The 12,430-nt window shown below is 64.2% G+C and overlaps 2 protein-coding genes across 14 annotated transcripts in view; one reads left to right on the top strand and one right to left on the bottom strand.

Moving 5' to 3' along the window:
* The first annotated feature begins 1,619 nt into the window (after positions 1-1,619).
* Gpx4 (glutathione peroxidase 4) lies at positions 1,620-4,651 on the top strand. Of its 4 annotated transcripts, none has more exons than XM_006978209.3 (7): positions 1,620-1,786; positions 2,610-2,704; positions 2,794-2,938; positions 3,034-3,185; positions 4,091-4,115; positions 4,207-4,266; positions 4,406-4,651. In XM_006978209.3, exons 1-7 carry the CDS (start codon positions 1,703-1,705, stop codon positions 4,436-4,438), a joined length of 594 nt encoding a protein of 197 aa, XP_006978271.2. In that variant the 5' UTR covers positions 1,620-1,702; the 3' UTR covers positions 4,439-4,651. The 4 variants fall into 4 exon arrangements, with proteins under 4 accessions (XP_006978271.2, XP_076415216.1, XP_042123148.1 ...); XM_076559101.1 differs by having other exon boundaries at positions 1,625-1,786; positions 4,207-4,337; positions 4,383-4,651; XM_042267214.2 differs by lacking the exon at positions 1,620-1,786 and adding an exon at positions 2,114-2,395.
* A 695-nt stretch (positions 4,652-5,346) lies between these two features.
* Sbno2 (strawberry notch homolog 2) overlaps positions 5,347-12,430 on the bottom strand; it is a 49,809-nt gene continuing 42,725 nt past the window's right edge. For all 10 annotated transcript variants that reach the window (XM_076559094.1, XM_076559095.1, XM_076559096.1 and 7 more), the window contains 18 exons: positions 11,828-12,004; positions 11,587-11,684; positions 11,128-11,207; positions 10,259-10,450; positions 9,885-10,054; positions 9,382-9,513; positions 9,068-9,203; positions 8,871-8,983; positions 8,708-8,779; positions 8,531-8,639; positions 8,300-8,374; positions 8,070-8,213; positions 7,156-7,250; positions 6,990-7,082; positions 6,774-6,905; positions 6,608-6,684; positions 6,285-6,475; positions 5,347-6,200 (listed from right to left, as the gene is read on the bottom strand). In XM_076559094.1, coding sequence (XP_076415209.1) covers positions 5,752-6,200; positions 6,285-6,475; positions 6,608-6,684; positions 6,774-6,905; positions 6,990-7,082; positions 7,156-7,250; positions 8,070-8,213; positions 8,300-8,374; positions 8,531-8,639; positions 8,708-8,779; positions 8,871-8,983; positions 9,068-9,203; positions 9,382-9,513; positions 9,885-10,054; positions 10,259-10,450; positions 11,128-11,207; positions 11,587-11,684; positions 11,828-12,004 — 2,535 coding nt within the window. In that variant the 3' untranslated portion in view covers positions 5,347-5,751. The remainder of the gene's footprint in view (positions 6,201-6,284; positions 6,476-6,607; positions 6,685-6,773; positions 6,906-6,989; positions 7,083-7,155; positions 7,251-8,069; positions 8,214-8,299; positions 8,375-8,530; positions 8,640-8,707; positions 8,780-8,870; positions 8,984-9,067; positions 9,204-9,381; positions 9,514-9,884; positions 10,055-10,258; positions 10,451-11,127; positions 11,208-11,586; positions 11,685-11,827; positions 12,005-12,430) is intronic.

Genomic DNA, 12,430 nt, shown 5'->3' with positions numbered 1-12,430 from the left:
CCCTGTGAGGGTGTGGCCCATCGGAGCCTTTGGGCCCCAGTGTTTACAACTCCAAGCTAAAGTGTGACGCAAAACCTCATGGAGGCTGGAAGTGCTGTCACTGGAGTCTGGGGGCCGGGAGGAAACACTTGACTTTCTGGGAGGGGCGGGGCCCTCAGACCAATGGGTATTTCTCGGCCAAGGGGCCTGGAGATAATCCAGAACTGGGTTGTGCAAGAATGGATCGTGACAACCCAGATCACTGGTCATCCAAGCCTCCGGGGCTCTGCCCGTGGCTGGTCCGGGGCTCCTGGGCTCCCCATAATGGACCCAGCCCCTCAGGAAGTCTCCTCACATAACCGCAGATGGCGCAGTCCAGGGTCAGATAAACAGGGAAGACAAAAGGCCTGGTCAGGGATCAGAGTCCAGCGGGGGTGGGGAGTCGGACAGGCAGCTGGGCTGAGGAATTTCCTGAGTCACACCTCGGTGTACAGGGCCTCCACTCCAGGACAGAGGGCCAAGAGTGCCGAGGGGTGTGGCGAGGAACTGTGGGACTTCCTCACATGGCCCTAAGAGCCCTGGCTTCTTTTACACGTGCAGGAAGCTCTGTGGTCACTGTGTTTGTGCGGAAGACTGGATGGTCTCCCCTGCTCTCCCACCACCCTGTGTTTTGAGACAGAGTTACTGTGCAGCCCTGGCTGGCCTCTGCCTCCACGGGCTGGGGTTAGGGTATGGCCACTGTGCCTGTCTTCATCCTGTTCTGGGGGCGGCAGGTTCTGACTGGTTTAACCCCGGGGATCACAAAGCATCCACGCGCACCTGCTCCCGCGGGTGCTGGGATCTGAGGGAAGCTCTGTGTTGTTTGTCTGGCAATCACGTTCCTCACTGAGTCCTCAGCCCCACCCCTTCCAATCAGCTCCACATCAGTCAGTCTGTCTCCCCGCGATCTACAGGGGACATAGACCTGTCACCCTAGCACGCAGGAGTCTACGGCAGGAGGATTTCTGAGTTCCGAGCCGGCCTGAGCTGTAAAACGGGGTGGGGAAGCTGTGTCTGGGTGGAGAGCGCTCACTTAGCAGAGCCCCGGTTCCAGGCCCCGCGCATCGGTTACCCCAGTTCTGAGGGTCGGGAGTGAGTCTGTGGGATGCACAGTGAGTCTGAGGATAGCCTGGACTACGTGAGGCCAGCTGTGAAAAAGGAGAGCAATGGGGGGACACGGGGGTGGCGCACACCCGCGGTCCATCCCAGCACGCGGGGGACTGAGCGAGAACCAGGGCTCGAGGGTAGCCTGGGCTACATGAGGCTTGTCTGCTGTGCTCCAAGGGGCCGTTTGCGAGGGGGTGGCTCTGCCTCACTGGCCACCCCCAGGGGCCCCCCTGGGCGCCCCGGCACCCTGCGCCGCCGCAGGCAACCTCGCGGATCACTAACTGCCCGCAGCCCTCCAACGCGCGGCCCGCGCGGGCGCGGCTCCCGTTTCCCCGTCCGCCGCTCCGCCGAGCATGCGCAGCCGCTGACAACAACAAACCCGCAGCCCCGGCCCCGCCCCGCCGCCCCCTCGTCCCGGCTTCCCATTGGCTGCCGGGGCCGCGCGCCCTGGGCGCAGGCGCCCCCGACCGATAAGCGACGTCAGTGGGCGTGGCCGAGGGCGGGCCGGCCAGACTCGGCAGCGCGCGTCCATTGGCCGGCTGCGTGAGGGGAGGAGCCGCTGGCTCCGGCCGCCGAGATGAGCTGGGGCCGTCTGAGCCGCTTGCTGAAGCCGGCGCTGCTGTGCGGGGCTCTGGCTGCGCCTGGCCTGGCGGGCACCATGGTGGGCGCACCGGGGACCCGGGCGGCCGCGGCCACAGCGGTCGGGGTCGCGATCGCGGGCGGGGGCGGGGCCTGGGGCCGGGCCACCGCGTCCCGGGTGGAGGTCGGGGGTCGGGGGGTCTGTTGGTTAGACTAGGGGGCGCCCCGGTGGGAGGGCGGACGCCCGTGGGCACCCCCGGGACAGAAGAGGGCCAGGCCTCGGCCGGGGAGGCCCCCTGGGGGTGGGAACGGGTGTTGGGGTCACCATAGCGGGCTCTGACCTGGTCCCGCGCCCGCTCGGCCTGGTGCGTCACAATCGGCGGCACCTTGGCTACCGGCTCTTTGTCCCCGCGCTGCGCTCGGGACGCACAGACGGGCGGCCATGGGCCGCGCGGCCTCCGGAAACCCGGGACGCTGCAGGCAGCGCGGCGGGTCCCCAGGAGGCCGGCGGCGGCGTGAACATCCACGCCGAAGGCCTCGGAAGCGCCGGGGCCCCCGGAGGAGAAGGAAAGCTTGTGCGCGCCGCCGCAGGAGGGCGCGCCCTCGCCGGAACGATCCGGTGGTTCCGGTCCCCGGGCCTCTGCTGCAGGAGCCTCCCCAGGCCAGCAACTGCGCCGAGCTCCTGGGCTTGGTGTGCGGCCAGGGGTACCCTTACCGTTCCTTCCCTGGTAGCATCTTCTAGGGGGTCCACAGCTCCTTTCAGGAGGACCTGAAGGGAACCGAAGTACGGAAGGGGGAGGAGCCTTTGCTCCCCAGCCCGTCGCCCCAGGGCATTCTTTTCGTTGGTTCCAGACTCTCTCCGCTGGGGGACCTAGGGTAGGACACACAGTTTCTCTGTTTTACAGTGCGCATCCCGAGATGATTGGCGCTGTGCGCGCTCCATGCACGAATTCTCAGCCAAGGACATCGACGGGCACATGGTTTGCCTGGATAAGTACAAGTGGGTGCCCGGTTATGTGGGTGGTGCAAGGCCGGTCTGAAAAAGGGGCTCCCCTGCCGGTGGTCTCATTCCTACTCGTTCCCTCCCAGGGGTTACGTGTGCATCGTCACCAACGTGGCCTCGCAATGAGGCAAAACCGACGTAAACTACACTCAGCTAGTCGATCTGCATGCCCGATATGCCGAGTGTGGTTTACGAATCCTGGCCTTCCCCTGCAACCAGTTCGGGAAGCAGGTGCGTGGCTGACCCCAGGCAGTGGCCCGGAGTGGGGGTGCTGTGTCTGTGTGCGGTGGCGGGCACCTTACCAGTCAGTCAATTGCTATCCGCAGGAGCCAGGAAGTAATCAAGAAATCAAGGAGTTTGCGGCCGGCTACAATGTCAAGTTTGACATGTACAGCAAGATCTGTGTAAATGGGGACGATGCCCACCCACTGTGGAAATGGATGAAAATCCAGCCCAAGGGCAGGGGCATGCTGGGAAAGTGAGTGGCCCTGGAGGAGTGGGCAGGGGGCGGCCGCATGTCTCTGGACCAGGGTGGGAGCGGGTGCCAACTTTTTGGTTTGTTTTGAGGCAGGGTCTCACTATGTAGCTTTAGCTTGCCTGAAACTCAGATCCGCCTCCCCTACCTGCTGGGATGAAAGGTGTGCGCCACCACCTGGCCGGGCCTCAGACTTCTTTATGTGCATTTTATGTGTATGGTGTTTTGCCTGAATGTGTTTATATGCACCTGGGTGTAGTACGTTTAGAGGCCAGAAGGGGGCGTTGGGTCTCCCAGAGCTGGAGTTACAGGGGCTTGGTACGTTGTAGCCACCACGTGAGTGCTGGGCACTGAACCCTGATCCTCTGTAAGAGCAGTCAGTGCTTTTTATTTATTTGTTTATTTATTTTGGTTTATTTAGACAGGGTTTCTCCGTGTAGTTTTGGAGCCTGTCTTGGATCTCACTCTGTAGACCAGGCTGGCCTTGAACTCACAGAGATCCACCTGCCTCCGCCTCCCGAGTGTTCCCACCTCCCGGCAGTCAGTGCTCTAACCACTGATCTGTCTCTCCCCCACCTCTTTTCCTCCCCAGATTATTTTCACTTATTGTGTATTTTTCATTTCATTATTTTCACCCACTGTGTATGGATGTTTTGTCTGTATGCACGTCTGTGGACTGCATGCATGCCTGATGCCCTCAGAGGTCAGGAGAGGGCCTGTGGTTCCCTGGGACTGGAGTTACAGGCCTTTGTGAACAGCTATGTGATGTGGGTGCTGGGGAGTTTGACCCCCCTTCTTCAGAAGAGAGCGATACGTTCTTTTAGCCACTGAGTGCTGGGGTTAGAGGCGTGCGCGCCCCCCCGTCCTGGCGGGTAACCCACTCCTAACCCTCTCTTTCCCTCTCTTAGCGCCATCAAGTGGAACTTCACCAAGGTAAGAGTGTTACACTGTGTGTGTGTGTGTGTGTGTGGGGGGGGAGTCCCACCTCCCTGCACCCCGGCCAACCATGTTCTCCGTCCCACAGTTTCTCATTGATAAGAACGGATGCGTGATGAAGCGCTATGGTCCCATGGAGGAGCCCCAGGTAAGCGCCTTCGGGGCGATGCAGCTGGGTGTGAGCTGGGGCGGGGGCCGTGCGTGGCTGCTGGGGGACAGGTCTGACCGCTGGGGCCGGGGCCGTGCGTGGCTGCTGGGGGGCAGGTCTGACCGTGTCCTCCCCACAGGTGATAGAGAAAGACCTGCCGTGCTATCTCTAACCTACAAGTGTGAGCCGCCACCGAGCCCCCCTGCCCGGTGACCCCTGGAGCCTTCCGCCCGGCACTCATGACGGTCTGCCTGCAAACCAGCCCGCTGGTGGGGCAGTCCCGAGGACCTGGCGTGCATCCCGCCGGAGGAAGGCCCGGGGGCCTGTGGCCCTGGGCTTGAGCTTCACCTTGGCTGCCTTGTGGGAATAAAAATGTAGAAATGTGCCTGTGTCCTCAGGAATTGAGCACCCCGGGATTAGAGGGCCATGCCTCTGCCCCGGGACTGGGCAGGTGCAGATCTGGGTCAGCTGGTCGCAGCTCCCTGCTAATCCCTGAGGCTCTGCCCAGGCCAGCAGGAAGGACCTGCCGTGGCCAGGGCTGTTCCTAGGAGGGTGGGAACCTGTTAGGAGGCCTCCTGGGAAGCTCTGTCGGTTGCCCATGCCTGCCCCAGGGTTATGTCTGGCACTCGTGTGTGCGTGCGTGCGTCTCATGTTCTCTGTGGGGGTTGTGGGTGCCCGGGAGTGGCCATCTGGGGTCCGCTGCCTGCAGCGGGTGTGGTTGAGCCAGGGCCTCTGGGGCAGACAGTGGAGACGTCGGGTGGCTCTGGGAGTCTGTGGGAGGCTCTCTGCTGCCCTCCCCGACTGCTGGCCCATGGCCGCCTCTCCTGCGGGCTGTGAGCTTTGTACTGCCAGGCTAAGTGACCCTAGGACTGTGGACTAAGTGCCAATCGACGGCCACCCGCCTCGGTCTTCCCTTCCTCTGACTGAGGACCTGCTCCTTCCTCTGCAGGGCCCTGAATGCAGCGGCCACTGGGTGAATTCCGTCTCCCCACCTTGTCCCCACCAGGGGACAGGCTTGCTGACTGGGCCTGCTGTGACCCTCGGCCCCTCCCGACCTGCGGGTCGCAGCACACCGGGAAGTAGGCAAAGGCACATGTATTTAAAAAAGATCTTTACATATGTACACCAGAGTTCATTATAAATACATAGAAACCAGGGCCCGCCGGCTGCCCACGGATTCCGGGGCTAGTGAGGGGCGGGGGACAATAATTTAGGGAGCAGGGGATTGCATATATTAACGGGTCTGCCCCGTGGAGCCCCCATAGACGGCGGGGCCTCAGCACCGGATTTCCTGAGTTACCAGCTCTCGGGGCCACCAAACCCCACGGCCTCCAGGCTGGGCGCGGCGGAGCAGCGCAGGGCGGCCGAGGCCCGCACCGCTGGCGGGAAGGCCCTGCGCAGCTGCCCTCAGTAGTCGCGGGAACCTCTGCTCGCAGGGGGCCGCTGGGCTGCCCAGGACAGTTGTGATCCAGGGGCCATGGCCGCCTACGAGTTGGGGAAGGGCGGGCTGAAGTGGATGACGCTCTGCCGCTCGGTGCCCCCGCCGCCCACGCCCACCAGAGGCGGAGGGGTCTCGGTGGGCCCCGCGCGCAGAGAGCGGAGCATGTCCTCCAACACTTCCCTGAAATTGATGTCGCAGCCCTGGTGTGCCAGCTCCGCGGGGTTGGCCGCAGGGTCTCTCGCCCCCAGCATCAGGGAGCTGGGGTCTGGGGGCGGCAGCGGAGGGAAGGTGAAGCGTGGAGGCGGCGGGAAAGCCTCGGCCGGGGGACTGTAGGTCAAGTCCAGCACCTCACCAGGACCGCAAGGAAGCGCGATCATGCGTGGAGTGGGGGGGCGCGCGGGCAGCCCCTGGGCGCTGCGGCGCTTCACCTCGGCATCCATGAGCTGCAGCTCCTGCAGTACGCGCTGGACGCAGCCCTCGGGGATCTTGATGCCTGTGCGGCGCGGACACGCGGTCAGGCCCGCGCGGGGACCGCACCGGGAGCCCCTTCTCTGCGCCCCCGCTGCTCCCCACTCACCCACTTGCTTCTTCTTGTCCTTGGTCTTGAGGCGCACGATCTGCAGGTAGCTGCTGCTGCTGACGTCGGCCATGACGGCGGCGATGCGGCCCCACACGCGCAGCAGCGCCCCGCACAGCATGTAGTGGTGGCGGAGGCGCAGGCCCTGCGCGCAGCCCTTGCCCTCCTGCGCCAGGCGGCAGCGCTGGTTCCTGTGCAGGGGACGCCGGTCAGCTCCAGCCCGCGCTCCCGGCCCCGCCCCCCCCCCCCCCGCCCTGGCCCCGGCGTCCCACCCGCCCGGCCCCCCCGCCCCCGCCCCCCCCGGCCCCGACCCCCGGCCTCACCAGGTGGCGTGGCTGCAGTGCTCCAGCGCCAGCGCGAAGCTGCTCTCCCAGGGCTCCCGGGCCTCCTCGGCGGTGACCTGGGGGTGCAGGCCCGTGCGTCAGTCAGCGGGACAGAGGCTCGGGTCTCCCCAGCATGCCCGGGGCAGGGGGAGGCCCTCCCCCATACCCGGTGGAACTTGCGGCACAGACTGTCCAGGGTCTCGAGCTGGCTCTGGCGGCCGATGTTGGGCTTGTACACGGTGAAATACTCGCCACGGTTCTGCTCGGCCAGGAGGCAGCTCGTCTTGCTGCCTCGGACCTAGGGCCCAGAGAGGTGAGGCGGGTGGCACCGGGTCCCTGGGCGGTGGCTGGCAGGACGCCCACGAGGAGTGGGCCCACTCACCTTGTAGGAGAGGTAGAAGCCGTCATAGGGGCCCTGCAGCTCCAGAGACCTGGCCAGCGCCTCTTCCCACTTCATACCGCGGTCCACGCTGATCTGCGTGGCGAGTGGGGGTGTCAGCAGGTTCGGGGCCCGGAGCCAGACCGGGGCGGGGCGCCTCCCTGCTCACCTTGTAGAAGACCACCTGGCCATCCTGTGGGTGCCCGGGTGCCAGGAACACCTGCTGGCTTTCTTCATGGATCTCGTTGATGCCAGGGGCCAGGTCTGAGGAGAGGGCGGGTGGTCAGTGCCAGGTGGGGGGAGCGGACTCTAATGGACCCCAGAGATGACGCCATGAATGGGCAGAGGGCTGAGTCCAGAACCGGTGCCCTGTGGGTGGGTGTCGGGCCTCTGTCTGGGGTCCATGGTATCCAGCTGTGCACAGCTGCTCAGGGGGGCTGTGTCTGTCCACAAGGGCAGCTCTTAAAAAAAACAAACTTCTCCTTTGTGTCTCGGCATTTGTGTGCACATGAGCGTGCAGCGCCCACGGAGACCAGAGCTGCAGTGACAGGCAGATGTGGTGTGGGGGTTGGAGGGGAATTTGAGGGCGGCAAGTGCTTTTGCCTCGACAGCCTGTGTTTGCTGAGACAGGATCTCAGGTAGCCCAGGCTGGCCTTGGAGTCAGCATGTAGTGGAGGAGTCTGCCTCTACCAGTGCTGGGTTGACAGGCAAGTGCCACCGTGACTTATAAACAGCCATGTGTCTTCAGGGTCTAAAACCTCAGCTTCAGAGCGGCAACAGGGACTTATGTCCAGGGAACACAGCATGCAGAAGGCATGCAGCCGGCATGCAGAAGGCATGCTGCCGGCATGCAGCGCAGGCTGGCTCTTAGTGCAGCCCGACGCAGAACAAGCTTCCTGAGAGCAGAGTTTGGTTTGGTTTTTGTGACTGCCCTGTGTGGGTCTCAGTGTGAGCTTCCCAGGTGACCACACTGCTTCAGTGACAGCACCGTGGACCAGACTGGGGACTTGTCTGTAGCCTCTCAATGTGGACGTCACACACATGGCCGCTGGATCTCCCGAGCACGGCTCACAGGGAACTTACCCAGAATGCCCATGTCGTATCTGCCTTCCTTCTTGTCTAGCTCGATGAGGTGGTCAAAAGTGTCGGAGAAATACTGGAACAGAGCGTTCTGCTTGTGCACTTCCAGCCCCAGGATGCGGTTCAGGAACTTGGTGATGGAGCAGTCTGCGGGGAGCCGAGTCTCAGGCCGCTGGCCCCCCCTCCCAGGGGCCCTGCACCATCACCACCTTCCCAGAACTCTCCCGACTCACCCTTCTCCACATCCAAGCAGCCAGTGCGCGACTCCCGAGCGCCGATGCCCACGGACAGCAGGCTCTGCTTCATGTCTGCCAGGGAAAACCGGCCGCGTGCTGGGGGCCCAGGGCCAAGCCTGCCAAGCCCTTTCCTAGAAGCCCGCCTATGCACCCAGCCCCAAATCCTGACGGGGCCAGCCTCCCTGTAGTCCCCATGCCTCCCAGAAAGACTCACAAGCCCAGGCTCACCCCGGAAGAAGGCGGCATCCCCTCCAGGGTAGCCCTGGGGCAGGGGTACCCTGTTGTCCGTCTGGCCCAGGATGGTGGTGAGGACGCGGCTGAGAGCGCGGGTGCCATACTGTGGGGAGGCGGCGTGAGTGGGGCGGGGTAGGGGGGCCTCCCCACCGCTGCCCGACCTCTACTCACCTTGTTCTCGAAGTTATACTTGCTCAGGTCTCGGGACTCGGTGGCCCGGCGATCTCCGTGGGTCAGGGCACCCTGCCGGGATGACCCAGGACCGTTTGTGATTCAGGCTCCAGCATTCCCTGGCCCTGCCCAGGCCCCGCCCAGCCAGGCCCCGCCTGCTCACCAGGCTCTCCAGCCGCTTGGCCACAATGGAGGCGAACCTGCGCTCTCCTGCCAGCTCCGAGATGAGGAAGACGTACTCGGGGGCTGAGACCTGGTTGGACCTGTGGGTGCGGCCTGAGGACAGAAAGACTCTGTGAGACTGGGTGAGGGTCCCGGGAAGGGACAGCCTGGGGGGAGGGTGGGGGGCCAGGGCCTCACCAAACTGCTGAATGGCGCGGTCTGCGCTCCAGGGCAGCTCCAGGGTCATGTGTACCCGGCGTCGCTGGTTCTGCACCCGGCGGTCGGCTTGAAGGGACACTCCGGAGCTGGAAGCCTCCGAGATGATGGCCACAAGCTGGGGGTGGGGTGGGGTGGGACAGGGTGTTGGGCCCCTCCTCGCTGCTAAGCTCAGGCTCCCCAGGGCTACTCCCTCCAGAGTGCAGGCGCCTCCCCCTTCCCCCCATTCCCTTGCAGAGCTGTGTCGGGAGCCCCATGCGCCCCGCCCCCCTCCCTCGCTGCCGCACCAGGCCCACCTTCTCGCCACTCATGAAACGCTGCTTCTCCCTGAGGTTCACGTGGTCGATGGACAGGCCCTGTTCCGCTCTGGACTCAAAGACCACTGACCCGTCGGGCCTGGATACCACGCGGCCTTTCCTGCCTGTCATCTGTGGTTGATGGGGAGAAAGGAGACCCCAGGGGACGTTAGTGTGACGCCCGTGCACTGCGTCCCTGTTTGAGGGGCAAGGTGGCTCTGCTGGGACCCTGTGCAGAGACTTGGTTTCCAGTGTGGCCTCAGCAGCCGTAAGGACTCCGCCACCACCAAGTCTTCCCTTGCTTTCTTTTTAGAAAACAGGTCTTTTCATTTCAGGTGAAGTGCGTCTGTGTGGCCCGTGTGCTGGTGTGCTCAGGCCCACCTGAAGAGCGGGAAGTGCTCTTATCTGCGGGAGGCGCGCCCCTCTGCAGCCAGGCTCCCCTCTGTCTGTCCCTAGGCTGACCCACAGGGCCCCGAGAGCTGGCTATGGGCAGCCGGGCTCACCTCGGCCACGCACTCAGGACCCCCGAGCTGGTGGATGAGCTGGTCCAAGGTGTTCACGGGCAGCTCGCGGCCCAGCGCGCGCACCTTGGCCAGCAGGCCCTGCTTCAGCCGTTCCACACGCTCCAGGACGCCAGGGCCCTGCAGGTCTCTCTGAAGTGGGTACAGGGGACCTGGGGGTGAGGAAGAGCATCAGTGAAGTGGCCCTGCAGGACCAGGATGAGTCACGGCAGGGGAGCGGAGCATGGCATGATGGGAGTCACTCTCGGGTGTTTGACAGCACGGCCCTGACCTCAGCTGTGAGCCTCAGTTTCCCATCTGTAACATGGGCATGTGCTGGGGAGAGGACGTCATGTGGCCGGGTGACGGAGGCTCACCTCGGTCATCTGTGGGGAGCATGGGGCCGTCCACGATGACCACATCGTCATCTAGCAGTGACTCTGGGGACGAATTGAAGTCGCTGTCCAGGCCAGCATCGGACTCCGTGCTGCTGCCGTCGCTAATACGGATGACTCCCGAGGCCTCCAGCGCCAGTCTAGGAGCCTTGGGGCCGCGACCCCGAGGCCGCCCTGCAGGGAGGAGTTGGGGGTCAGCTCGTGGGGTGGGGAGGCTGCAGAAGTGGGTGGGGCTGGAGTGGCAGGCAGGCAGAGAGCAGGGGCCTGGGGCCTGGAGGACCCGGGGGCCTGGGGTCTGGAGGAGTCTTGTGTTCCCTCTAGGAAGACCCCGGCCCCACTTCTGGGCAGGACGAAGTGAACTGAGACACCACGTCCCCATCCTCAGCCCCGGCTGGCTTCATGGCCGGACTCCACAGGTAGGCACGAGGCTCAAGGGTGTCAGAGCCTCCTCCAGGGACAAGTCCGCGGACCTCATGTCAGTGCTGTAGGCTGTCAGGGGAAGAGGGCCTGGGGCTGACTCAGGGACTCGGGAGGGTCCCCGCGCTGTCCTTCACGCCTGGCCATGTGCTTGCATGGGAATTATTTGGAAATCTGCGAACTGGAAGGTAGGTGGCCGTGTCTAGCGCTGTCCTAGAGGCTTCCCTGCCTGCCAGTGGGGCTGGCGCTGGGCTCTGCCGTGCCGCTGGCGTCCTGGCCCAGACCTCTGCTTCTCGGAGCCCCAGGCGCTTGCACGCCTCGGCTGTCCACGTGCAAACTCCCGCCTGCTCGGTGCAGGGCACCGGCACGGGCAGAGGCCAGGCGGCTCTGGGGTGAGGGTGGGAGCGGGGCGCAGAGCCAGCAGGTCCTCTTACTTTTCCTCTTTCCGCCTGCCCGGTCCCGCCTCCTCCGGGTGGAAGGGAAGTGCTTCTGAATCAGGGACAGGAAGACGCCTCTGCAAGGGGAAGAGAACTCAGCACAGGCCCGGCCATGAGCACGCGGCTTCACGGAGAGGGGCGACGGGACGCACTGTGGCAAGGGCACAGGAGCCTCACTGCGGGGACGGAGGTGACTCCTGAGAGGGACGTGCAGGCCACAGCGCCAGGCCTGAGAACCCATGGAACTGTGTTGAAATGGCACTACCTGGTGTAGGCAGACGTCCAAAAGTCTCCTGTTGAGACTCCAGGACCCAGGGGCCACCCGTAAGGTTCCTGCCCCGATGGCTTTTCCTCAGCTGCTGAGGGGCAAGGGGCAGCCACAGGCCACAGCCAGGTGAGACAGCGGGGGACCTCGAGGGCTGCCCGCGCCTGCTGCACCCCTCACTTCTCACTTACTCGGCGGCGGACACGAAGCAGTCCAGGCGACCCTCATTCTCGTCCAGCACCTCGCGGGTCCGCGCCTCCCCTGTGGACTGCAGCCCGATGACCACACACTGCGGGGATGGAGAGTCTGAGCCGGGCTCCAGGGCGACTGTCCCACCTTACCACGTCCCCGAGACCCTGCCTGGCCTCCTGGCACCCCCCCCACCCGCGCACACCCCCCCAGTCCCTCAAGGCCGCCCTCACCCGCCCTCACCTTGTCCCGGCTCAGCTCCTGCCGGGCCAGCTCCACCAGCCGCTGCACCTTGGCGGCGATGCACAGGTACTTGAAGAAGCGCTGGTGTGCGGACCAGAACTGACCCCACAGGGACTTGCGGGACTCCAGGCCGATCCAGTCGGCCGCCTGCTGGAAGACGCTCAGAGCCTCGGCCCACTGCAAGAGCAAGGCCTGTGCTGAGCCTGCCTGCCTGCCAGCCGGCCTTAGGCGGGGCTTCAGGGGCAGACGGGGTGAGGGGCAGTAGGGGCGGCGACCAAAACTGCACAGTGAGGCTGTCACAGCCAAGGCACAGGGCGGAGTCAATGTGACCCCAACACTCTACATTCAGACACAAAGCTGGCAAAGAACTGTTCAAAAAATAAAAATAAAAAAGCATGGGGCTGTGAGAGGGCTGCTTCTGTTATCTGATTAAGAACCTCATGTAGGCGACTGGAGAGATGGCTCAGCGGTTAGAGCACTGGCTGCTCTTCCAGGGGTCCTGAGTTCAATTCCCAGCACCCACATGGTGGCTCCCAACCATCTGTAATGAGATCTGGTGCCCTCTTCTGGCCTGCAGGCAGAACACTCACCAGCAAAAACAAA

The sequence above is a fragment of the Peromyscus maniculatus genome, chromosome 22 (genome assembly GCF_049852395.1).
Source record: "Peromyscus maniculatus bairdii isolate BWxNUB_F1_BW_parent chromosome 22, HU_Pman_BW_mat_3.1, whole genome shotgun sequence".
Lineage (NCBI taxonomy): Eukaryota > Metazoa > Chordata > Mammalia > Rodentia > Cricetidae > Peromyscus > Peromyscus maniculatus.
This window is presented reverse-complemented; position numbering and strand designations above follow the sequence as displayed.